Raw genomic sequence first — 25,855 nt, forward strand, 5'->3', positions numbered from 1 at the left:
AGAAAGAACACTCAAAATCCACCTTTAACCTCAAAAACCCCCTCTTTAAAGCCCCCCCAAATTTGCTCAGCCCAGCTGAGAAGGGGAGGGGGAGGGATTTGGGGTGAAACGAGGGGTTTTGGGGACAAACAAAGTGAGGGGGTTGGGGTGACCCCCGGGTTTGACATGCAGGGGGGTGATTTTTTTTGGGGAGGGGGTTTATTTTGGGGGGGTCACTGCAGGTCTCTGTCCTCCAGGTAGCGATACTCGAAGGTGAACCCCTCCTTCTTGCGCTGCCCCCACTTCTCGTAGTCAAAGTAGATGTAGGTGCCCTAAATTTGGGGAGGGGGCAAAAAAAGGGGTCAGGGAGGTGGGGGAGGGACCCCCAAATCTCCTTTGATCCCCAAAAAAGAAATTAAAAATAATATTAAGAATAAGGAGGGAAATGGGGAGGTTTGAGAGGATTTGGGGTTTAAAGGGGGTTTTGAGGCTAAGGGGGATTTTGGGGTTTGAGGGGGATTTTGGGGTTTAAGGGGATTTTGGGGTTTCAAGGGGGATTTTGGGGTTTAAAGGGGGATTTTGAGGGTCAGGGATTTGGGGGATCCTCAGACACTCCCCAAAAATGGGGATTCCTCCCACCCAAAAAGAATGACCCCATTGGAAAAACCCTGTTGGAAAAGGAGCAAAGGGGAGATTAGGGGGATTTTTGGGGTTCGAGGGGATTTTGGGTTTAAAGGGGATTTTGGGGGTTTAAAGGGGGAATTTTGGGGTTTAAAGGGGATTTTGGGGTTTAAAGGGGGAATTTTTGGGGTCAGGAATTTGGGGAATTCCCAAAAATGTGGGGGTCTCCTCCCAAAAAAATCCATTGGAAAAAGAAGGGAAGGGGAGATTTGGGGGATTTTTAGGGGGTTCAAGGGGGATTTTGGGGTTTAAAGGGGGATTTTGGGGTTTAAAGGGGGATTTTGGGGTTTAAAGGGGGGATTTTGGGGTTTAAAAGGGGGATTTTGGGGTCAGGAATTTGGGGAATTCTCAAAAATGTGGGGCCTCCCCCAAAAAATCCATTGAAAAAAAACCTCGTTGGGAAAGGAGCAAAAGGGGAGATTTGGGGGAATTTTGGGGGGTTCAGGGGGATTTTGGGGGAATTTGGGGGATTTTGGGGGTCCAGGGAGGTTTGGAGGGTCAGGAATTTGGGGACCCCCATGTTCAGGGGGGCTTTTGGGGCCCTGGGTGGGGTTTTGGGGTAATTTTGGGGGTTCAGGAGATGAATTTTGGGCTATAAAACCCCTTCAAAATCTGAATTAAAAGCTGATTTTTCAGCCGTTTTTCAGGGTTTTCTTATGGGGTGGGGGGATAATTTTGGGCTCCCAATTCGATTTTTGGGGTGGGGGGTGATTTTGGGGTGTTTTTTGGGGTGATTTTGGGGGGGTTTTGAGGTGGTTTTGGGGTTTTTGGGGGTATTTTTGGGGTGTTTTTGGGGTGTTTTTTGGGGTTTTTTTGGGGTGATTTTGGGGTGGTTTTGGGGTATTTTTGGGGTGTTTTTGGGGTGGTTTTGGGGTATTTTTGGGGTGTTTTTTGGGGTGGTTTTAGGGTATTTTTGGGGTGTTTTTTGGGGTGATTTTGGGGGGGGTTTGGGGTGTTTTTGGGGTTCCAAACCTGCTCGAACTCGTCAGAGATGGTTTTGGGGTGGGGGGGTGTTTTTGGGGTGTTTTTTGGGGTGATTTTGGGGGGGTTTTGAGGTGGTTTTGGGGTGGTTTGGGGTTTTTTTTGGGGTGATTTTGGGGTGTTTTTTGGGGTGTTTTTTGGGTGTTTTTGGGGTGGTTTTGGGGTATTTTTGAGGTGTTTTTGGGGTGTTTTTGGGGTCCTGACCTGCTCGAACTCATCGGTGATGGTTTTGGGGGGTAGGGGGTGATTTTGGGGTGTTTTTTGTGGTGATTTTGGGGGTTAGGGTATTTTTGGGGTGTTTTTGGGGGTTTTTGGGGCTCCAAACCTGCTCGAACTCGTCGGTGATGGTTTTGGGGTGTTTTTGGGGTATTTTTGGGGTGGTTTTGGGGTGATTTTGAGGTATTTTGGGGTGTTTTTTGGGTGTTTTTGGGGTCCTGACCTGCTCGAACTCGTCAGTGATGGTTTTGAGGTGATTTTGGGGTATTTTTGGGGTGATTTTGGGGTGTTTTTGGGGGTTTTGGGGCTCCAGACCTGCTCGAACTCGTCGGTGATAGTTTTGGGGATTGAGGGGTGATTTTGGGGTGATTTTGGGGTGATTTTGGGGGTTTTTGGGGTCCTGACCTGCTCGAACTCGTCGGTGATGGTTTTGGGGTGGGTTTGGGTATTTTTGGGGTGATTTTGGGGTGGTTTTGGGGTGGTTTTGGGGTATTTTTGGGGGTTTTGGGGCTCCAAACCTGCTCGAACTCGTCGGTGATGGTTTTGGGGTATTTTGGGGTCATTTTTGGGGTGTTTTGGGGTATTTTTGGGCTGTTTTGGGGTATTTTTGGGCTGTTTTGGGGCTCCAAACCTGCTCGAACTCGTCGGTGATGGTTTTGGGTATTTTTGGGGTATTTTTGGGGTGATTTTTGGGGGGGTTTTGGGGGTTTTTGGGTCCTGACCTGCTCGAACTCGTCAGTGATGTTTTGGGGTGGGTTTGGGGTGTTTTTGGGCTATTTTTGAGGTGTTTTGGGGTATTTTTGGGTGTTTTTGGGGTCCTGACCTGCTCGAACTCGTCGGTGATGGTTTTGGGGTGGTTTTGAGGTGATTTTGGGGTATTTTTGGGGTGTTTTTGGGGTTTTTGGGGTTCCAAACCTGCTCGAACTCGTCGGTGATGATTTTGGGGTGGTTTTGAGGTGATTTTGGGGGGGTTTTGGGGGTTTTGGGGTCCTGACCTGCTCGAACTCGTCGGTGATGGTTTTGGGGTGGGTTTGGGTATTTTGGGGTGTTTTGGGGTATTTTTGGGTGTTTTGGGGTGTGTTTTTGGGGTTCCAAACCTGCTCGAACTCGTCAGTGATGGTTTTGGGGTGCTTTTGGGTATTTTTGGGGTGATTTTGGGTGTTTTTGGGGCTCCAAACCTGTTCGAACTCGTCGGTGATGGTTTTGGGGTGGGTTTGAGGTGATTTTGGGCTGTTTTTGGGGTGGTTTTGGGGCTCCAAACCTGCTCGAACTTGTCGGTGATGGTTTTGGGGTGATTTTGGGGTATTTTTGGGGTGTTTTGGGGGTTTTTGGGGCTCCAGACCTGCTCGAACTCGTCGGTGATGGTTTTGGGGATAGGGGGGTGATTTTGGGGTGTTTTTGGGGTATTTTTGGGCTGTTTTGGGGTGTTTTGGGGCTCCAAACCTGCTCGAACTCGTCGGTGATGGTTTTGGGTATTTTTGGGGTATTTTTGGGGTGATTTTGGGGTATTTTGGGGTGTTTTGGGGTTCCAAACCTGCTCGAACTCGTCGGTGATGGTTTTGGGGTGGGTTTGGGTATTTTTGGGGTGATTTTGGGCTGTTTTTTGGGGTTTTGGGGTTCCAAACCTGCTCAAACTCGTCGGTGATGGTTTTGGGGATAGGGGGGTGTTTTTGGGGTATTTTTGGGGTTCCAAACCTGCTCGAACTCGTCGGTGATGGTTTTGGGGTATTTTTGGGGTGATTTTGGGGTATTTTTGGGCTGTTTTGGGGTGTTTTGGGGTTCCAAACCTGCTCGAACTCGTCGGTGATGGTTTTGGGGTATTTTTGGGGTAATTTTGGGGTGGTTTTAGGTGTTTTTGGGGTTCCAAACCTGCTCGAACTCGTCGGTGATGGTTTTGGGCTCCTCGTGCCGCTGGAACCACATCATGTACTTGGTGTGGAAACGCCACGACTGCTTCTTCAGCGCCTTGGCCGCCAAGTACTGAGCCTTTGTGCCCTGGGGGGGCCCCAAAATCAGCACGGGGGGGTCCCCAAACCCGGGGGGGCCCCCAAAGACCCCATCTGAGACCCCCCAGACCCCCCCAAACCCACAGAGACCCCAGGTGGTTTCACCCCCTGGGTGGGCTTAGGACTGAATTTGGGGGGTTTTACGGGGGGGTTTAGGGGGTTTGGGGGCCCCAAAATCAGAGGGGGTCCCCAAATCCAGAAGGACCCACAGGACTCCCCAGACCCATCAGAGACTCCCAGATCCCCCAAACCCACAGGTTGGACCCCCTGGTGTGCTTCCTCCTGGGTGGGTTAGGACTGAATTTGGGGGTTTTGGGGGGTTTAGGGTTTGGGGGCCCCAAAATCAGAGGGGGTCCCCAAATCCAGAAGGACCCACAGGGACCCCCAGACCCACCAGGACTCCCCAGACCCCCCAAACACCCAGGTTGGACCCCCTGGTTCCTCCCCTGGGTGGGTTGGGAGGAAATTTGGGGGTTTTAGGGGGCTTGGGGGCCCCAAATCAGAGGGGGTCCCCAAATCCAGAAGGACCACAGGGACCCCCAGACCCATCAGAGACCCCCTCAGACCCCCCAAACCCACAGAGACCCCCCCAAACCCACAGAGACTCTCTCAGACCTCCCCAAACTCACAGAGACCCCCCAAACTCCACAGGGACCCCCAGACCCCCCAAACCCACAGAGACCCCCCCAAACTCCCAGGTTGGACCCCAGTGGTTCCCTCCCCTGGGTGGGGCTGGGACTGAACTTGGGGGCCCTAAAATCAGGGGGTCCCCAAATCCAGGGGGATCCACAGGACCTCTCCAGACCCCCAAAATTCACAGAGACCCCAAATCTCCCTGAGACCCCAGAGTTCCCCTCTGAGCGGATTTGGGGGCTGAGGGTTTGGGGTGGTTTTGGGGTCGAGTGGATTTTGGGGTGAATTTGGGGGATTTTGGTACCTCCAGGTAGTAGAAGATGAAGAAAAGGGGCTGGGGGAATCTGAGACCCCCCAGGAGTCCCCTCTGAGCAGATCTGAGGGGTTTAGCAAGGGTTTGGGGGCTCTGGGGGTTTTTGGGGTGGAGTTGATTTTGGGGTGAATTTGGGGATTTTGGTACCTCCAGGTAGTAGAAGATGAAGAAAAGGGGCTGAGGGGGACCCTGGGACCCCCAAATTCCCTGAGACCCCCCAGGAGTCCCCTCTGAGGAGATTTGAGGGGTTTGGGGGGTTGGGGGTTCTGGGGGGTGGTTTGGGGTGGAGTTGATTTTGGGGTGAATTTGGGTGATTTTGGTACCTCCAGGTAGTAGAAGATGAAGAAAAGGGGCTGGGGAATCTGAGACCCCCAGGAGTCCCCTCTGAGCAGATTTGGGGGTTCTGGGGATTTGGGGGCTTGGGGGCTCTGGATGTTTTTTGGGGTGGAGTTGATTTTGGGGTGAATTTGGGGATTTTGGTACCTCCAGGTAGTAGAAAATGAAGAAAAGCGTCTCCGTGGACAATCTCTGGTAGAACTCTCGACGGTGTCTGAGTGGGAGGCAGCTGGTGGTGGTAGGGGGTGGGGCAGGGGTTGCGGGGCAGGTACTGCCTGTGGGGGGGGAACAAAAAAATGGGTGAAAAAGAGACAAAAACGGGCAAAAAGCGACAAAAAATGGGTTAAAAGTAAAAAAAATGGGTTAAAAATTAAAAAAAATGGGTTAAAATTACAATAAAACAGGCAAAAATGCCCCAAAATCCCCCCAAATCACCTCAAAATGGCACTGGAAGCTCTGAAATCCCCAACCCCCTCCAATCACCTAAAATGCCCCCAGATCAGCCCAAAATGCCCTCAAATCCCACTGGAAACCCCGAAATCCCCCCCAAATCAGCCCAAAACGCAACTGGAAGCACCCAAAATCCCCCCAAATCACCTCAAAATGCCCCCAAATCCCACTGGAAGCCCCGAAGTTCCCCCAAAGCTCCCCAAATCGCCTCAAACATCCCAGATCCCCCAAATCATCCCAAAATCCTCCCAAATCACCTCAAAATGCCCCCAAATCACCCCCAAAACCCACAGAAACCCCCCCAAAAAACCCCAAATCACCCCAAAATCCCCCCAAAACCAACTGGAACCCCTCCCCCCCCTAAAAAAACCCCAAATCACCCCAAAATCCTCCTCAAACCCCATGGGAATGTCCCAAAATCTCCCCAGAAATGACCCCAAAATGACCCCAAATTCCATCTGAATCCCCCCCAAATCTGCTCTAAGACCCCCCAAATTTCACTGAAACCCCTCCAGGACCCCCCCCAAATTTTGGGGACCCCCCACCTGATCCTCTCAGAGTCGGAGGGGTGGGGCCTGTGGTGCCAGGCCGGGTCCTGCAGCCCCCAGACCCCCCAATAACCCCCCTAAACTCCATTGTAACCCCCCCAAATTTCACTGTAACCCCCCCAAATCTCCCCAAATTTCACTGTGACCCCTCCAGGACCTCCCAGACCCCCCAAATTTAGGGACCCCCACCTGATCCTCTCAGAGTCTGATGGGTGGGGCATGTGGTGCCAGGCCGGGTCCTGCAGCCCCCAGACCCCCTGTAACCCCTCTAATCCCCTAAATTCCATTGTAACCCCCCAAATCCCCTCAAACCCCCCAAATCTGCTCTAAGACCCCAAATTCTCACTGTGACCCCTCCAGGACCCCCCAAATTTTGGGGACCCCACCTGATCCTCTCTGAGTCGGAGGGATGGGGCATGTGGTGCCAGGTCGGGTCCTGCAGCTCCCAGACCCTCTGTAACCCCCTAAATTCCACTGTAACCCCTCAAACCCCCCAAATCTCACTGTAACCCCCCAAATCTCAGCTCTAAGACCCCCAAACCCTCCCCAAATTTTTGGGACCCCACCTGATCCTCTCAGAGTCGGAGGGGTGGGGCATGTGGTGCCAGGCCGGGTCCTGCAGCCCCCAGACCCTCAATAACCCCCTAAATTCCACTGTAACCCCTCAAATCCCCTCAACCCCCCCCAAATCTGCTCTAAGACCCCCAAATTTCACTGTGACCCCCCAAATTTGGGACCCCCACCTGATCCTCTCTCAGAGTCGGAGGGGTGGGGCATGTGGTGCCAGGCCGGGTCCTGCAGCCCCCAGACCCTCTGTAACCCCTCTAAACTCCACTGTAACCTCCCATAACCCCCTAAATTCCATCCTAACCCCCAAATCTGCTCTAAGACCCCCAGACCCCCCAAATTTTGGGGACCCCCACCTGATCCTCTCAGAGTCTGATGGGTGGGGCATGTGGTGCCAGGCCGGGTCCTGCAGCCCCAGACCCCCAATAACCTCTCTAAAGCCCCTAAACTCCATCCTAACCCCCAAATCTCACTGTAACCCCCCAAATCTGCTCTAAGACTCCCAGACCCCCCAAATTTTTGGGACCCCCACCTGATCCTCTCAGAGTCGGAGGGGTGGGGCCTGTGGTGCCAGGCCGGGTCCTGCAGCCCCAGACTCTCCTGTAACCCCCTAAATTCCATCCTAACTTCCTCTAACCCCCTAAATCTCCACTGTAACCCCCAAATCCCCTCCAGGACCTCCCAGACCCCCAAATTTTTGGGACCCCCACCTGATCCTCTCAGAGTCTGAGGGTGGGGCATGTGGTGCCAGGCCGGGTCCTGCAGCGCCTGCTGGTAGAGCTGCTCTTGGGCAGGGGAGGGGCCGAGGGACAGACCCCCAGGGACAGGGGATGTTCACCTCCCCAGGGACCCTCGGGACCCCCGGAGCCCCCGGAGCCCCCGAGCTCGGGGAGCCTCCGGCCCCCAACAGCAGATCTGGGAGAAAAATAGGGTTAGTTTGGGGGTTTGGGGGGTTTGGGGGTTTAGAAGGGATAATGGGGTTGGAGGGGATTGGGGAGGATTTTGGGGGTTGGGGGATTTGGGGGTTGGGGGATTTTGAGGGGTTTGGGGGTATAAAGGGTTGGAGGGGATTGGGGAGGATTTTGGGGGTTGGGGGATTGAAGGTTGGAGGTGGTTTGGGGGATTTGGGGGCTTTGAGGGGGATTTTGGGAGGGTTTGGGAGGGATAAAGGGGTTGGGGGATTTTGGGGGATTTGGGGGATTTGGGGAGGGATAATGGGGTTGGAGGGGATTGGGGAGGATTTTGGGGGTTTGGAAGGGATAATGGGGGGTTGGGGAGGATTTTGAGGGGATTTGGGGGTATAAAGGGTTGGGGGTTTGGGGATTTTGGGGGATTGAAGGGGTTGGGGAGATTTGGGGGATTTTGGGGGTTTGGGAGGGATAATGGGGTTAGAGGGGGTTTGGGAGGATTTGAGGGGATTTGGGGGTATAAAGGGCTTGGGGGTTTGGGGGATTTGGGGAGGATTTGGGGGCATTTGCAGGATTTGGGGGAATTGAAGGGGTTGGGGGATTTGGGGGATTTTGGGGGATTTGCAGGATTTGGGGGGTATAAAGGGTTGGGGAGGAGTTGGGGGATTTTGGGGGTTTAGGGGGATTTTGGGGGTGTGGGGAGAGATCAAGGGATTTGGGGGTATGAAGGGGTTGGGGGATTTGGGGAGAAATCAAGGGGGTTGAGGGGGAATTAGGGGGATCTGAGGGGGCTTGGAGGGATTTGGGGGTATAAAGGGTTGGAGGGAGGTTGGGGGAGGATTTGGGGGATTTGGGGGGTATGAAGGGGTTGGGGGATTTTGGGGAGAGATCAAGGGATTTGGGGGTATAAAGGGATGGGGGATTTGGGGAGGATTTGGGGGATTTAGGGGGTATAAAGGGTCAGGATTATTTGGAGGAGATTTGGGGGAGTAAATGGGATTGGGGGGCATAAAGGGGTTGGGGGATTTTGGGGGTGGGGGAGAGATCAAGGGATTTGGGGGTATGAAGGGGTTGGGGAATTTGGGGAGAAATCTAAGGGGGAATTGGGGGATCTGAGGGGCTTGGGGGATTTGGGGGGATTTTGGGGGATTTGGGGAGTATAAAGGGCTGGGGGTTGGGGAGGATTTGGGGGTTAGGGGCATAAAGGGTTGGAGGGGTTTGGGGGATTTTCGGGGTTTGAGGATTTGTGGGGAGTAAAAGGGTTGGGGGATTTTGGGGGAGAGCAAGGAGTTTTTGGGGGTGTTGGGGGACTTGGGGTCCCAAGGGGGTCAGGGTTAATATGGGGAGGTCAGGGTTATTTGGGAGGGTCAGGGGATCAGGGATAATTTGGGGGGTCAGGTTAATTTGGGGGTCAGGGTATTTTGGGGGTCAGGATAATTTGGGGGTCTCACCCTGGTCCCCCAGGTGCCCCAGGGGGGTCAGGTTAATTTGGGGAGGGTCAGGGTAAGTCAAGGTTAACTCAGGGAGGTCAGGGGGTCAGGGTTGATTTGGGGGTCAGGGGGTCAGGGTTGATTTGGGGGTCAGGGGGTTCAGGGGGTGAGGATATTTGGGGGTCTCACCCGGTCCCCCAGGTGCCCCAGGGGGTCAGGGATAATTTAGGGGATGCTCAGGGTTAATTTGAGGAGGGGTCAGGGGGTCAGGGTAATTTGGGGTGGTCAGGGGTTCAGGGGGTTCAGGGGGTGAGGGTAATTTGGGAGGGTCTCACCTGTCCCCCAGGTGTCCCAGGGGGTCAGGGTTAATTTGGGAGGGGTCAGGGTAAGTCAAGGTTAACTCGAGGAGGTCAGGGGTTCAGGGGGTGAGGGTAATTTGGGGGTCTCACCCGGTCCCCAGGGTGCCCCAGGGGTCAGGGTTAATTTGGGGGTCAGGGGGTCAGGGCTGATTTGGGGGTCAGGGAGGTCAGGGGGTCAGGATATTTTGGGGGTCTCACCCCGGTCCCCCAGGTGCCCCAGGGGGTCAGAGTTATTTAGGGTGGGGTCAGGGGGGCCAGTGGGGGCTCAGGGGAGGGTCAGGGTAATTTGGGGGGTCTCACCTCGGTCCCCAGGTGCCCCAGGGGGTCAGGGTTAATTTGGGGAGGGTCAGGATAAGTCAAGGTTAACTCGGGGAGGTCAGGGAGTCAGGGGGTCAGGGATAGTCTGGAGGGTCAGGGGGTCAGGAGTAATTTGGGGGTCTCACCCTGTCCCCCAGGTGCCCCAGGGGGTCCTGCCTCGTCCAGGCCGCTCCCAGGGCCGCCCTCTCGGCCATGGATTTGAGGCTGCTCAGGGGCTCGGGGGCCTGGGGGCAAAATGGGGGACCAAAATTAGGGAGGGGGCACCCAAAATTGGGGGAGAGGACACCCAAAATTGGGGGAGAGCACCCAAAATTGGGGGAGGGGTCAGAATTAGGGGGTTGAAAATGGGGAGGGAGACCCCAAAAGGGAATAAAACCCACAGATCACAGGAACCCCCAAAATCTTCACCCCCACCCCAAAATTCACCTCCCACCCCCAAAATTCTCCCCCACTCCAATTTCTCCCCCAGCCCCCAAAATTTCTCTCCCACCCCCAAAACCCTTTCCCACCCCCAAAATTCATCTCCCACCCCCCAAATTCCCCCTGCCTCCAAAATTCATCTCCCACCCCCAAACCTCCCAAGTTCCCTCTCACCCCCAAATTTCAGCCCCCAAACCCCCCAAAATTTCACCTCCCATCCCCCAAAATTCATCTCCCCACCCCCAAAATTCACCTCCCACCCCTCAAAATTTATCTCCCACCCTCCAAAATTCATCTCCCACCCCCAAAATTCAACTCCCACTCCCAAAATTCATCTCCCACCCCCAAAATTTGCCCTGAACCCCCAAAATTCATCTCTCCCCCAAATCCCCCAAATTCCTCCAACCCCAAAATTCACCTCCCACCCCCAAAACCCTTTCCCACCCCCAAAATTCCCTCCCACCCCCCAAATTTCACCTCCCAGCCCCCAAAATTCATCTCCCACCTCAACCCCCAAATTTCCCCACTCCCCCACCCCAAATTCACCTCCCACCCCCAAAATCCTCCCCAAAATTTCATCTCCCACCCCCAAAATTTGCCCTGAGCCCCCAAAATTCATCTCCACCTCCCAACCCCCAAATTTCCCCACTTCCCCACCCCAAATTTCACCTCCCACCCCCAAATTCCTCCCCAAAATTTCATCTCCCACCCCCAAAATTTGCCCTGAGCCCCCAAAATTCATCTCCACCCCCAACCCCCAAATTTCCCAAAATTCACCTCCCACCCCTCCAAAATTCATCTCACCCCCAACCCCCAAAATTCCCCGAAATTCCTCCTCCAAAATTCCTCCCACACCCCAAATTTCTCCTCCTGCCCCAAAATTCCCCCAAATTTCACCTCCCACCCCCAAATTCCCCCACTCCCCAAAATTCCCTCCCACCCCCAAAATTCCCTTCCCCCAAATTTGGGGGCTGACCTTGATGTCGGGGCGCTGCCGAAGGGGGTCCGTTGAGCAGGGGAGGGGCAGCCTCCAGCCTTGGCCTCGGGAAGGGGGGTGGGGAGCCGGGGGTTCGAGCTCAGGGGGCCCCAGAAGGACCCTCCTCCCCCAACCCTCCCCAACCCCTCCCCAGAATTGGGGGCGTGGGGACGCCTCGGCTCCTTCCTGGGGGAGGGGACAGGATATTTTGGGAGGTCTCACCCCGGTCCCAGAGTGCCCCAGGGGGGTCCTGCCTCGTCAGGCCGCTCCCCAGGGCCGCCCTCTCGGCCATGGATTTGAGGCTGCTCAGGGGCTCGGGGGCCTGGGGGCAAAATTGGGGGGACACCCAAAATTGGGGAGGGGCACCCAAAATTGGGGAGAGGCACCCAAGAATTGGGGAGAGGGGTCAGAATTAGGGGGTTAAAAATGGGGAGGAGAGCCCAAAGGGAATAAAACCCACCCAGATCCCACCCAGGAACCCCCAAAATCTTCACCCCCACCCCAAAATTCACCTCCCACCCCCAAAATTCTCCCCCACTCCAATTTCTCCCCCAGCCCCCAAAATTTCTCTCCCACCCCCAAAACCCTTTCCCACCCCCAAATTCATCTCCCACCCCCAAATTCCCCCTGCCCCCAAAATTCATCTCCCATCCCCCAAACCTCCCAAGTTCCTCTCACCCCCAAATTTCAGCCCCAAACCCCCCAAGATTTCCTCCCATCCCCAAAATTCTTCCCCCCCAAATTCACCTCCACCCCTCCAAATTTATCTCCCACCCTCCAAATTCATCTCCCACCCCCAAATTCAACCCCTGCCTCCAAAATTCATCTCCCACCCCCAAAATTTGCCCTGAACCCCCCAAAATTCATCTCTCCCCCAAATCCCCCAAATTCCCCAACCCCAAAATTCACCTCCCACCCCAAAACCCTCCACCCCCAAAATTCCTCCCACCCCCCAAATCCCTCCCAGCCCCCAAAGTCTCTCCACCTCCAACCCCCAAATTTCCCATTCACCCCCACCCCAAATTTCACCTCCCACCCCCAAAATTCCTCCCCCAAAATTTCATCTCCCACCCCCAAAATTTGCCCTGGGCCCCCAAAATTCATCTCCCACCCCCAACCCCCAAATTTCCCCAATTTCCCACCCCAAATTTCACCCTCCCACCCCCAAATTCCTCCCCCAAAATTTCATCTCCACCCCCCAAAAATTTGCCCTAGCCCCCAAAATTCACTCACCCCAACCCCCAAATTTCCCCAAAATTCACCTCCCACCCCTCCAAAATTCATCTCACCCCCAACCCCCAAAATTCCCGAAATTCCCTGCCTCAAAATTCCTCCCACACCCCAAATTTCTCCTCCTGCCCCAAATTCCCCAAATTTCACCTCCCACCCCCAAATTTCCCCCCCACTCCCCAAAATTCCCTCCCACCCCCAAATTCCCTCTCCCCCAAATTTGGGGGCTGACCTTGATGTCTGGGCGCTGCCGAAGGGGGTCCGTTGAGCAGGGGAGGGGCAGCCTCCAGCCTTGGCCTCGGGAAGGGGGGTGGGGAGCCGGGGGTTCGAGCTCAGGGGGCCCCAGAAGGACCCTCCCTCCCCAACCCCTCCCCAACCCCTCCCCAGAATTGGGGGCGCGGGGGACGCTCGGCTCCTTCCTGGGGGAGGGGACAGAGAATTACACGGGGGGATTTGGGGGAATTTTGGAGGATTTGGGGTTTTGAGGGGTTTGGGGGATTTGGGGGTTAGGGGCTTGGGGATTTTGGGGAGATTTGGGGGTTTTTGGGGGTTTGAGGGTCTGGAGAGATTTGGGGGATTTGGGGGATTTTGGGGATTGGAAGGTGCAGAGGGACGCTCGACTCCTTCCTGGGGGGAGGAGAGAGAATTCACAGGGGGGATTTTGGGGGATTTGGAGGGATTTGGGGGGATTTTGGGGGGGATTTTGAGGGGGTTTGGGTGGGGAGTTTGGGGAGGGTGGATTTTGGGGGCACAGAATTTAGAAAGGGGGTTTGGGGAGATTTTGGGGAGCTTTGGAGGATTCGGCAGATTCGGAATTTGAGGGGATTTTTGGGGATTTAGGGGATTTGGGGAGATTTGGGGGTCTGGGGAGATTTGGGGGGGTTGGGAGGATTTGGGGGAATTTGGGTGGGATTTGAGGGGTTTGGGGGATTTGGGGGGATTTGGGGGTTTGGGGGGATTGGGGGTTTGGGGGATTTGGGGGAGATTTGAGGGGTTTAGGGGATTTTGGGGGATTTGGGGGCCAGGGGGACGCTCGGCTCCTTCCTGGGGAGGGGACAGAGAATTACACGGGGGGTTGGGGGTTTGAGTGGATTCGAGGGTTTGGGGGATTTAGGGGGATTTGGGGAGAGATTTGAGGGGTTTAGAGAGGATTTGGGGCAGATTGGGAGGAATTTGGGGGATTTGGGGGGATTTAGGAGGGATTTGAGGGGTTTGGGAGGGATTTTGGGGGGTTTGGGGGTCTGGAGATTTGGGGGTTTGGTGGGGATTTTGGGAGGGGTTTGGGGAGATTTGAGGGGTTTGGGGGTTTTGGGGTTCTGGGAGGAGATTTGAGGGATTTGGGGGATTTGGGGGATTTGGGGAGGGATTTGGGGGTTGGGGGATTTTGGGAGGGATTTTGGGGGTCTGGGGAAGATTTGGGAGGTTTGGGGAGTTTGAGGATTTGGGGAGATTTGAGGGTTGGGGAGTTTTTGGGGTGGGGTCTCCATTTTTCGGGTACTCAGGGGTGCTGGAGGGGGTTGTGGCCAGGGGGTTTTTAGGGGACAGGGGTTTTTAGGATGGATTTTTTAGGATCAGGTTTTTTAGGATGGGGGTTTTTGGGATGGGTTTTTAGGATGGAGTTTTTTGGGGTGGAGGGTTTTTAGGATGGATTTTTAGGATGGGTTTTTTTAGGATGGATTTTTTGGGATGGGGTTTTTAGGATGGATTTTTAGGATGGGGGTTGTTTTGGGATGGGGGTTTTTTGGGGTATGGGGGTCCATTTTTGGGTACTCACGGGGTGCTGTTGGGGGTTGTGGCCCGGGGGCTGCCCAGGGGTTGAGGGATTTTGGGATGGGGTTTTTAGGATGGATTTTTTGGGATGGGGTTTTTAGGATGGATTTTTTTGGGACAGGGTTTTTAGGATGGATTTTTGGGGATGGGGGTTTTTGGGGTGGGGTCTCCATTTTTGGGTACTCACGGGGTGCTGTTGGGGGTTGTGGCCCAGGGGTTTTAGGATGGATTTTTTGGTGGGTATTTTTGGGATGGGGGTTTTAGGATGGATTTTTTAGGATGGGGGGTTTTTAGGATGGGTTTTTCTAGGATGGATTTTTGGGATGGGGGTTTTTGGGGGTGGGGTCTCCATTTTTGGGTACTCACGGGTGCTGTTGGGGGTTGTGGCCCGGGGCTGTTCCCAGGGGATTGGGGGATTTTTGGGATGGGGATTTTTAGGGTGGATTTTTGTAGGATGGGGGGGTTTTTGGGGTGGGGTCTCCATTTTTTGGGTACTCACGGGGGTGCTGTTGGGGGTTGTGGCCCGGGGGCTGCCCCAGGGGGTTGGGGCCCCCGCTCATCCCGGCTCGGGGCATTTTAGGCCACCACGGAGCTGTAACCTGGGGGGGAGGCAGGGGGTCAGGGGAAGACCCCCAAAAACAACCCCCTACCCCAAAACACAACCCCCATCCCAAAAACAAAACCCCCAAAAATCCCAGTCCCCCAGTGCCACCCCCAGTCCATCCAGTGCCCCCAGTCTATCCCAGTGCCCCCGTCTATCCCAGTGCCTCCCAGTCCCATTAGCCCCCCAGTCCATCCCAGTGCTCCCCAGTCCATCCCAGTGCCCCCAGTCTATCAGTACCACCCAGTGTCCCCCAGTTCCTAGTGCTCCCCATTCATTAGGCCCCCAGTCCCTTCCAGTTCCTCCCAGTGCGCCCCAGTCCCTCCCAGTCTATCCCAGTCTCCCCAGTCCATCCCAGTGCTCTCCCAGTACTCAATGGTGGACCCCCGTTCTGTTTGCCCCCCAGTCCATCCCATTAACCCCTCCCAGTGCCCCCCAGTCCTCCCACTATTCACTGGTGGCCTCCCCGCTCCCATTACCTCCTCCCAGTGCCCCCCAGTCCCTCCCAGTCCATCCCAGTCTATCCCAGTTCCTCCCATTAACCCCCCCAGTCCCTCCCAGTCCATCCCAGTACTCACTGGTGGCCCCCCCGTTCTGTTTGCCCCCCAGTCTCATCCCAGTCCATCCCATTAACCCCCCAGTCCCTCCCAGTCTATCCCAGTACTCACTGGTGGCCCCCCGTTCTGTTTGCCCCAATCCATCCCATTAACCCTCCCAGTCTATCCCAGTACTCACTGGTGGCCCCCCGTTCTGTTTGCCCCCCCAGTAACCCTCCCAGTCCCCAGTACTCACTGGTGGCCCCCGCCTCTGTTTGCCCCCCATTAGTCCCTCCTCAGCTCTATCCTCAGTACTCACTGGTGGCCCCCCGTTCTGTTTGCCCCCCCAGTAGCCCCTCCCATCCATCCCCAGTCCCTCCCAGTCCCTCCCAGCACTCACTGGTGGCCCTGCGTCTGTTTGCCCCCATTAACCCCTCCCAGTCCCTCCCAGTCCCTCCCAGTACTCACTGGTGGCCCCCCGTTCTGTTTGCCTCCCTGGGGGCGCTCAGGGTCTGGGCTGGGGGCGCTGGGAGGCGCTGGGGAGGGGCCACGGCCTGGGCGTAGGGGTGGGGTGCTGGGGGTGGGCGCCCCCGCCCTCCCCCTGCCCCTCCCCACGCCGGCCCCTCCTCCCCCGCCTCCCCCCTCCTCCTCCTCCTCCTCCCCTTGGGGCCCCCGAGGCCCCCGGGTGGGAGGGCGACCCTCCGAGGCCTCTCCCCCTCCCCGGTGGGGGCGGGGCCGGAGCCGAGGGCGGGGAGGGGCGGGGCCGGAGCCGGAGGGGAGGGCGAGAGGAGGGCGGCGGGGAGGGGCGTGGGGGTGGGGGCCGCCCGCTCTTGGCCGAGACTGCAACAGAAAATGGAGGTCACAAATCTGGGGAGGGTCAAATTTGGGGGAGGGGTCAAAATTTGGGGGAGGGGTCAAAATTTGGGGAGAGGGGTGGGTACATGCACCCCCTCCCCCACATTTAGGTCTCCCCCACCCAAATTGGGATCTCCCCCTTTAATCAAGATCCTTCCCCCTAAATTTGGGGTGTCCCCCTCCTCCAAATTTGGGGTTCCCCCCAGAATTGGGGTCTCCCCCATTTAGGGTCTCCTCCCCCATTTAGGTCCCCTCCCCAAAATTGGGATCTCCCCTATAATTAAAATCTCCCCAAATTTGGGGTCTTCCCCCAAAATTGGGATCCTCCCTCCAAAATTTGGGGTTCCCCCTAAATTGGGGTCCCCCTAAATCTGGGTTATCCCCCTAAATTTTGGGGTCCCCTGCTCTAAATTTGGATCCCCTCCCCCTATTTTGGGGTTCTCCCCTAAATTCTGGGGTCCCCTAATTTTGGGTTCTCCCCTAACTTTGGGTCCCCTCCTTAAATTTGGGTTCCCCCTAAATTTGGGGTCTCCCCTAAATTTGGGTTCTCCCCCAAATTTGGGTTCCTCCCCTAAATTTGGGGTCTCCTCCCCTAAATTTGTGTTCCCCCTAAATTTGGGGTCTCCCCTAAATTTGGATCCCCCTCCCCAATTTGGGGTCTCCCCCCTCTAATTTAGACCCTCTCCCCTAAATTTGGGGTCCCCCCTAAATTCGGGTTCCCTCCTAAATTTGGGGTTCTTTCTCCCTAAATTTGGGGCTCCCCTTCCTAAATTTTGGGTCCCTCCCCCCTTAACTTTGGGTTCCCCCCCTCCTAAATTTGGGTTATCCCTCCTAAATTTTGGGGTCCCTCCCCCCTAATTTGGAGTCCCCTCCCCCTAAATTTTGGGGTTCTCTCCCCCCTAAATTTGGGGTCTCCCCCCTATAATTTAGACCCTCTCCTCTAAATTTGGGGTCCCCCCCCCTGAATTTGGGGCTCCCCTTCCTGAATTTGGGGTCCCTCCCCCCTTAACTTTGGGTCCCCCCTAAATTGGGGTTATCCCCCCTAAATTTTGGGGTTCTCCCCTCAAATTTGGGGTCCTCTCCCCCTTAAATTTGGGGTCTCCCCTAAATTTGGGGTCTCCCCTCTAATTTAGACTCCTCTCCCCTAAATTTGGGGTCCCCCTAAATCTGGGTTATCCCTCCTAAATTTTGGGGTGTCTCCCCTAGGTTTGGGGTCCCTCCCCCCTGAAATTTGGGGTCCCCCCCAGTTTGGGGTCCCACCTGGCCCAGGTCGCTGTCCGTGGAGCGGCCCCGTTTTTTGTCGTCCTCGGAGTTCTCCTGGGGGGGAAAAGGGGGGGGGATTTTGGGGGGACCCCGAAATTTGGGAGACCCCCCCGAAATTGGGGAGACCCCCCCTGAAATTGGGGAGACCCCCAAGGGAGGTTTGGGGGGGTTGGGTTAATTTTGGGGATATTTTGGGATTTTTTGGGGTGGTTTTGGGGTATTTTGGGGGGGTTTGGGGGATATTTTGGGATTTTTTGGGGTGGTTTTGGGGTATTTTGGGGGTTTGGGGGATATTTTGGGATTTTTGGGGGTTAAGTAATTTGGGGGTGGTTTTGGGGTGTTTTGGGATTTTTTGGGGTGGGTTTGGGGTATTTTGGGATGTTTGGGGGATTGGGGTGGTTTGGGGGTTTAGGGTGGTTTGGGGTATTTTTGGGGTGATTTTGGGGGATATTTTGGGATTTTTGGGTGGTTTTGGGGATATTTTGGGATTTTTTGGGGTGGTTTTGGGGATATTTTGGGGTATTTTTGGGCTGGTTTTGGGGATTGGGGTATTTTGGGATTTTTGGGGGGGTTGGGGATGTTTTGGGATTTTTGGGGGTTTTGGGGTATTTTGGGGTGGTTTGGGGGTATTTTGGGGGTGGTTTGGAGGGTTTTGGGGGGCTGGGGAAGGTTTAGGGTATTTTGGGGGTGTTTTTGGGGGTAGTTTTTATCAGGGGGTTTTTGGGTACAGATTTTTCAGGGGGTTTTGGGTCATTTTTGGGTTTTTTGGGGTGCAGATTTTTTCAGGGGGTTTTTGGGGTGCAGATTTTTGGGGGTCACTCACAGCGTTGGCAGCGGGGCTGGGGGATGGGGGAGCTGGAGGTGGTGGAGGTGGGGGTGGTTTTGGGGTGGTTTTGGGGTATTTTGAGGTGTTTTTGGGTGTTTTTGGGTGCAGATTTTTCAGGGGGTTTTTGGGGTGCAGATTTTTGGGGGTCACTCACAGCGCTGGCAGCGGGGCTGGGGGGATGGGGAGCTGGAGGTGGTGGAGGTGGGGGTGGTTTTGGGGTATTTTGGGGTGTTTTTGGGTGTTTTGGGTGCAGATTTTTTTCAGGGGGTTTTTGGGGTGCAGATTTTTTGGGGGGTCACTCACAGCGTTGGCAGCGGGCTGGGGGGATGGGGAGCTGGAGGTGGTGGAGGTGGGGTGGTTTTGGGGTGGTTTTGGGTCATTTTTGGGTGTTTTGGGGTAGGGTTTTTTTCAGGGGTTTTGGGGTGCAGATTTTTTGGGGGGTCACTCACAGCGTTGGCAGCGGGGCTGGGGGATGGGGGAGCTGGAGGTGGTGGAGGTGGGGGTGGTTTTGGGTCATTTTTGGGTGTTTTGGGGTGCAGATTTTTTCAGGGGGTTTTTGGGGTGCAGATTTTTTGGGGTCACTCACAGCGTTGGCAGCGGGGCTGGGGGGATGGGGGAGCTGGAGGTGGTGGAGGTGGGGGTGCTGCTGCTCTGGTTGAAGATCTCGTCCTCCATCTGCGAGTGGCTCGGGGGACGTGGCCACCAAAGCCTGCGCTGGGGGGGGCACCAGGGGAGGGGGCACCGTGGGCAACAGACCCCCAAAACCTCCCAAAATCCACCCCAAACCCCCAAAATCCACCCCCAAACCCTCCCCAAAATGCATCCCAAAACCCCCCAAAATGCACCCCAAACACCCAAAATCCACCCCAAACCCCCAAATCCACCCCAAAATCCACCAGAGCCTGCGCTGGGGGGGCACGAGGGGAGGGGGCACCGTGGGCAACAGGGCCCCCAAAATACACCCAAACCCCCCAAAATCCACCCCAAAACCCCCCAAAAATCCACTCCAAAATCCACCCCAAATACACCCAAAATCCACCCCAAAATCCACCCAAATCCACCCCAAAACCCCTTAAAATCCACCCCTAAAATCCACCTCCAACCCCCCCAAAATCCACCCCTAAAACCCCCCGAAATCCACCCCTAAAACCCCCAAAAGTCCACTCCCAAATCCACCCCAAACCCCCAAAATCCACCCCAAACCCTCCCCAAAATGCATCCCAAAACCCCCAAAATCCACCCCAAAACCCCCCAAAATCCACTCCAATATCCACCCCAGACCCCCAAATCCACCCCAAACCCCCAAAATCCACCCCAAAATCCACCAGAGGCTGTGCTGGGGGGCACGAGGAGGGCCCCGTGGGCAACAGGGCCCCCAAAATACACCAAAACCCCCAAAATCCACCCCAAACCCTCCCAAAATGCATCCCAAAACCCCCCAAAATGCACCCCCAAAACCCCAAAATCACTCCAAAATCCACCCCAAAGCCCCCAAAATCCACCCTAAAACCCCCCAAAAAATCCACCCCCAAACCCTCCCCAAAATGCATCCCAAAACCCCCAAAAAATCCACCTCCAAATCCACCCTAAACCTGCCAAAAATTCACTCCCAAACTCCCCCCAAATCCACCCTCAAAAACACCCAAATCCAACCCCAAAATCCACCCCAAACTGCCCCAAGTCCCCCAAAATCCACCCTAAATTCACTCCCAAAATCCAACCCCAAATTCCCCAAAATCCACCCTAAATTCACTCCCAAAATCCAACCCCAAATTCCCCAAAATCCACCCTAAATTCACTCCCAAAATCCAACCCCAAATTCCCCCAAAATCCACCCTAAATTCACTCCCAAAATCCAACCCCAAATTCCCCAAAATCCACCCTAAATTCACTCCCAAAATCCAACCCCAAATTCCCCAAAATCCACCCCCAAAACCACCCAAATCCAACCCCAAAACCCCCCAAAATCCACCCCAAATCCCAATTCCCCCCCAAAATCTTCATTTTCCCCAGGTTTTTTCCTCCAAAATCCCCCTTTTCCCTCTCCAAATCCCCATTTTTCCCCATTTTTTCCTAATAAATCCCCATTTTTTCTCCATTTTCCCCAATTTCCCCGTTTTTCACCCCATTCCTGTATCCCTACGGATGTCATCGAGGTCGAGGTCATCATAAAGGAACTCGTTCTCCTCCAGAAACCCCCATTTTCCCTCAATTTTCCCCATTTTCCCCTCCCAAATCCCCATTTTTTCCTAATAAATCCCCATTTTTTCCCCATTTTCCCCTTTTTTCCATTTTTTCCCCATTTTTTCCCCATTTTTCCCAATTTCCCCATTTTTCCCCCATTTCCGTGTCCCTACGGATGTCATTGAGGTCGAGGTCATCGTAGAGGAACTCGTTCTCCTCCAGAAACCCCCATTTCCCCTCTCCAAACCCCCAATTTTCCCATTTTTTTCCATTTTTCCCCCGTTTTTCCCCATTTTTCCCCTGTTTTTCCCAATTTCCCCATTTTTCACCCCATTCCCGTGTCCCTACGGATGTCATCGAGGTCCAGGTCATCATAAAGGAACTCGTTCTCCTCCAGAAACCCCCAATTTTCCCCATTTCCCCCCCATTTCCCCGTTTTCCCTGCATTTTTTTCCATTTTTTCCCCATTTTTTCCCCATTTTTCCCAATTTCCCCATTTTTCACCCCATTCCTGTATCCCTACGGATGTCATCGAGGTCGAGGTCGTCATAAAGGAACTCGTTCTCCTCGAAGTCGGGCTCCTGGCAGGAATCCACGTAATATTCCACATCGTCCTTCAGCTTCCGCACGGGGTCCACCGGGATGGAGTCGTTGTCCAGCATTCGCAGCAGCGTCTCCAGCATCCGCACGTGGAAGCGGTGCCGCTCCACCTGACGCTTCAGGGCTTCAATTCTATCCTGTTTCTGGGGTAAAAACACACAAAAATGGGAAAAAATTAAAAAAAATGAGAAAAACCACCCAAAAATGGGGTAAAAATGTCAATAACTGAGCAAAAACGGGGTCAGACACCCCCTGATCCCCCCGGGATCCACCCCCAGCACACGCAGAGGGAAGCGGTGCCGCTCCACCTGCCGCTTCAGAGCTTCAATTCTGTCCTGCTTCTGGGGCAAAAATGGACAAAAATGGGCAAAAATGAGAAAAAACGGCAAAAAAATGGGAAAAACCAGCCAAAAATACCAATAAGTGAGCAAAAACGGGGTCAGACACCCCCTGATCCCCCCGGGATCCACCCCCAGCACACGCAGAGGGAAGCGGTGCCGCTCCACCTGCCGCTTCAGGGCTTCAATCCTGTCCTGCTTCTGGGGGAAAAACACCCAAAAATGGGAAAAAAATTAACAAAAATGGGTAAAAATGGGTAAAAATGTCAATAACTGAGCAAAAACGGGGTCAGACACCCCCGGATCCCCCCGGGATCCACCCCCAGCACACGCAGAGGGAAGCGGTGCCGCTCCACCTGCCGCTTCAGAGCTTCAATTCTATCCTGCTTCTGGGGTAAAAACACACAAAAATGGGAAAAAAATTTAAAAAAATGGGAAAAAATGGGAAAAAATGGCGTAAAAATGTCAATAAATGGGCAAAAACGGGGTCAGACACCCCTGATCCCCCCGGGATCCACCCCCAGCACACGCAGAGGGAAGCGGTGCCGCTCCACCTGACGCTTCAGGGCCTCGATACGGTCCTGTTTCTGGGGGAAAAACATGGGAAATTGGGAAAAAATTAACAAAAATGGGAAAAAATGGGAAAAAATGGCGTAAAAATATCAATAAATGGGCAAAAACGGGGTCAGACACCCCTGGATCCCCCCGGGATCCACCCCCAGCACACACAGAGGGAAGCGGTGCCGCTCCACCTGACGCTTCAGGGCTTCAATCCTGTCCTGCTTCTGGGGGAAAAACACACAAAAATGGGAAAAAATGAGAAAAAACGGCAAAAAAATGGGAAAAACCACCCAAAAATGGGGTAAAAATGTCAATAACTGAGCAAAAACGGGGTCAGACACCCCCTGATCCCCAGGATCCACCCCAGCACACGCAGAGGGAAGCGGTGCCGCTCCACCTGCCGCTTCAGAGCCTCGATTCTGTCCTGTTTCTGGGGGAAAAACACCCAAAAACGGGAAAAAATTAACAAAAATGAGAAAAAACGGGAAAATTGGGGTAAAAAATGGACAAAAACGGGGTCAGACACCCCCTGATCCCCCCGGGATCCACCCCCAGCACACGCAGAGGGAAGCGGTGCCGCTCCACCTGGCGCTTCAGAGCCTCGATTCTGTCCTGTTTCTGGGGTAAAAACACACAAAAATGGGAAAAAATTAACAAAAACAGCCAAAACCAGCCAAAAATATCAATAAATGGGCAGAAACGGGGTCAGACACCCCCTGATCCCCCCGGGATCCACCCCCAGCACACGCAGAGGGAAGCGGTGCCGCTCCACCTGCCGCTTCAGGGCTTCAATCCTGTCCTGCTTCTGGGGTAAAAACATGGGAAATTGGGAAAAAATGAGAAAAAATGGGAAAAAACCAGCCAAAAATGTCAATAACTGAGCAAAAATGGGGTCAGACACCCCCTGATCCCCCCGGGATCCACCCCCAGCACACGCAGAGGGAAGCGGTGCCGCTCCACCTGCCGCTTCAGGGCCTCGATTCTGTCCTGTTTCTGGGGGAAAAATGGACAAAAACGGGAAAAAATGAGAAAAAATGGGAAAAAAATGGGAAAATTGGGGTAAAAAATGGGATAAACGGGGTCAGACACCCCCTGATCCCCCCGGGCTCCACCCCCAGCACACGCAGAGGGAAGCGGTGCCGCTCCACCTGACGCTTCAGAGCCTCGATACGGTCCTGCTTCTGGGGTAAAAATGGACAAAAACGGGAAAAAATTAACAAAAATGAGAAAAAACGGGAAAATTGGGGTAAAAAATGGGATAAACGGGGTCAGACACCCCCTGATCCCCCCGGGATCCACCCCCAGCACACGCAGAGGGAAGCGGTGCCGCTCCACCTGCCGCTTCAGGGCTTCAATCCTGTCCTGCTTCTGGGGTAAAAACACACAAAAATGGGAAAAAATGAGAAAAAATGAGCAAAAACCAGCCAAAAATATCAATAGACAAAAATGGGGTCAGACACCCCCTGATCCCCCGGGATCCACCAGCACACGCAGAGGAAGCGGTGCCGCTCCACCTGCGCTTCAGGGCCTCGATTCTGTCCTGTTTCTGGGGAAAATGGACATAAACGGGAAAAAATGAGAAAAATGGAAAAAATGGGAAAATTAGGGTAAAAAATGGGATAAGCGGGGTCAGACACCCCCTGATCCCCGGGCTCCACCAGCACACGCCTAGAGAAGCGGTGCGCTCACTGGCAGCTTCAGAGCCTCGTACGGTCCTGCTTCTGGGGTAAAAATGGACAAAGCGAGGAAAAATTAACAAAAATGAGAAAAAACGGGAAAATTGGGGTAAAAAATGGGATAACAGAGGTCGGAGCACCCCTAGTCCCCCGGGATCCACCCCAGCACGCGCAGAGGAGCGGGTGCCGCTATTTTGGTGTGTTTTGGAATGAGTTGGGGTGAGCAAAACCAGCCAAAAATGGGGTAAAAATGTCAATAACTGAGCAAAAACGGGGTCAGACACCCCCTGATCCCCCCAGATCCACCCCCAGCACACGCAGAGGGAAGCGGTGCCGCTCCACCTGACGCTTCAGAGCCTCGATTCTGTCCTGTTTCTGGGGTAAAAATGGACAAAAATGGGCAAAAATGAGAAAAAACAGCCAAAAAATGGGAAAATTGGGGTAAAAAATGGGATAAACGGGGTCAGACACCCCCTGATCCCCCCGGGATCCACCCAGCACACGCAGAGGAAGCGGTGCCGCTCACCTGGCAGCTTCAGAGCCTCGATACGGTCCTGTTTCCGGGGCAAAAACACCCAAAAACGGGCAAAAATTAACAAAAATGAGAAAAAACAGCCAAAATTGGGGTAAAAATGTCAATAACTGAGCAAAAACGGGGTCAGACACCCCCTGATCCCCCCAGGATCCACCCCCAGCACACGCAGAGGGAAGCGGTGCCGCTCCACCTGACGCTTCAGGGTGGGCTGGTTTGGGGTGATTTGGGGTGATTTTGGGGTTTTTTGGGGTGATTTGGGTGTTTTGGGGTGATTTGGAGGCATTTTGGGGTGTTTTGGGGTGATTTGAGGTGATTTTGGGGTGCTTAGGGGTGATTTCAGGTTGATTTGGGGTGATTTTGGAGTGGTTTTGGGGTAATTTTGAGATGTTTTGGGGTGATTTAGGGCTGTTTTGGGATGTTTTGGGGTGATTTTGGGGTTTTTTGGTGTGATTTCAGGGTGTTTTGGGGTGATTTGGAGGCATTTTGGAATCATTTTGGGGTGTTTTGGGGTGATTCAGGGTGATTTCAGGATGTTTTGGGGTATTTTGGGGTGATTTCAGGGTGATTTTGGGGTGATTTTGGTGTGTTTTGGGGTGCTCAGGGTTGATTTTGGGGTGATTTAGGGTGATTCTGGAGTGTTTGGGGGTGATTTTGGTGTGTTTTGGGGTGATTTAGGGATGTTTTGGGGTTATTTTGGGGTGAATTCAGGTTGATTTGTGGTGTTTTGTGGTGATTTTGGGCGATTTAGGGTGATTTTGGAGTGATTTCAGGGTATTTTGGGGTGATTTAGGGGTGATTTAGGGTGATTTTGGAATGATTTAGGGTGATTTTGGTGTGTTTTGGGGTGATTTAGGGTGATTTAGGGTGGTTTTGGGGTGTTTTGGGGTGATTTAGGGTGAGTTTGTTGTGTTTTGGGGTGATTTAGGGTGATTTAGGGTGATTTTGGGGGTGACTCACATCCTTGTCCCCCTTCTTCTTGCGGGTCTGCACGGACAGCGACTCCACCTCGCTCTCGAACTGATCCACCTGCATGTTCAGGGTGTCGATGGTGTTCTGGGGCAAAAACACCCGAAATCGGCTCAGGCAGCGCCACCGACCCCAGCCTCGAGCGGGGGAGGGGAGGGGAACAAAAAACAGCAGGGTTTGGGTAAAAAAAATGGGGTTTGGGGAGGAAAAATGGGGTTTGGGGTAAAAAAAATGGGGTTTGGGGAGGGAAAAATGGGGTTTGGGTAAAAAAAATGGGGTTTGGGTAAAAAAAATGGGGTTTGGGGAGGGAAAAATGGGGTTTGGGGGAGGAAAAATGGGGTTTGGGGTAAAAAAAAAGGGGTTTGGGGAGGGAAAAATGGGGTTTGGGGTAAAAAAAATGGGATTTGGGGAGGAAAAAAGGGGATTTGGGGAGGAAAAAGGGGATTTGGGGAGGAAAAAGGGGGTTTGGGGAGGAAAAAATGGGGTTTGGGGAGGGAAAAATGTTAATTTTGGGGGAAATAAGGGAGTTTTTGAGGGGGAAATGGGGGCATTGGGCAAAAAAAACGGGATTTGGGGCAAAAAAAAGGGGTTGGGGAGGGAAAAAATGGGGTTTGGGGTAAAAAAACGGGATTTGGAAAGGAAAAAATTTGGGCAAAAAAGAATTCTCTTGAGCCGAAAAAAGCCCTTTTTTCCAGCCAGCCCCACCTTCTGGGGGGTTAAAGCACCACATTTTGGGGTGAAAAAGGAGAATTTTGGGGTGCTAAATGATAAAAGAGAAGGATTTTTAGAAATT

The 25,855-nt window shown here is 53.9% G+C and overlaps 1 protein-coding gene across 1 annotated transcript; it reads right to left on the reverse strand.

Annotated features, from left to right (window-relative positions):
* Window positions 1-157: 157 nt before the first annotated feature.
* CNOT3 (CCR4-NOT transcription complex subunit 3) lies at window positions 158-25,199 on the reverse strand (the record flags this gene model as incomplete). Its single annotated transcript, XM_050330608.1, is given in 14 exon segments — window positions 158-311; window positions 3,727-3,852; window positions 5,293-5,350; window positions 5,352-5,420; window positions 7,243-7,272; window positions 7,450-7,497; window positions 7,499-7,625; window positions 11,344-11,443; window positions 17,374-17,430; window positions 18,652-18,667; window positions 18,789-18,896; window positions 18,898-18,916; window positions 20,910-21,129; window positions 25,054-25,199. Coding segments are annotated over 14 exon segments (1,223 nt in total), but the record flags the coding sequence as incomplete, so codon positions are not given.
* Window positions 25,200-25,855: the final 656 nt, after the last annotated feature.

The sequence above is a fragment of the Myiozetetes cayanensis genome, unplaced genomic scaffold (genome assembly GCF_022539395.1).
Source record: "Myiozetetes cayanensis isolate MyiCay16 unplaced genomic scaffold, myiCay2020 scf415, whole genome shotgun sequence".
Taxonomy (NCBI): domain Eukaryota; kingdom Metazoa; phylum Chordata; class Aves; order Passeriformes; family Tyrannidae; genus Myiozetetes; species Myiozetetes cayanensis.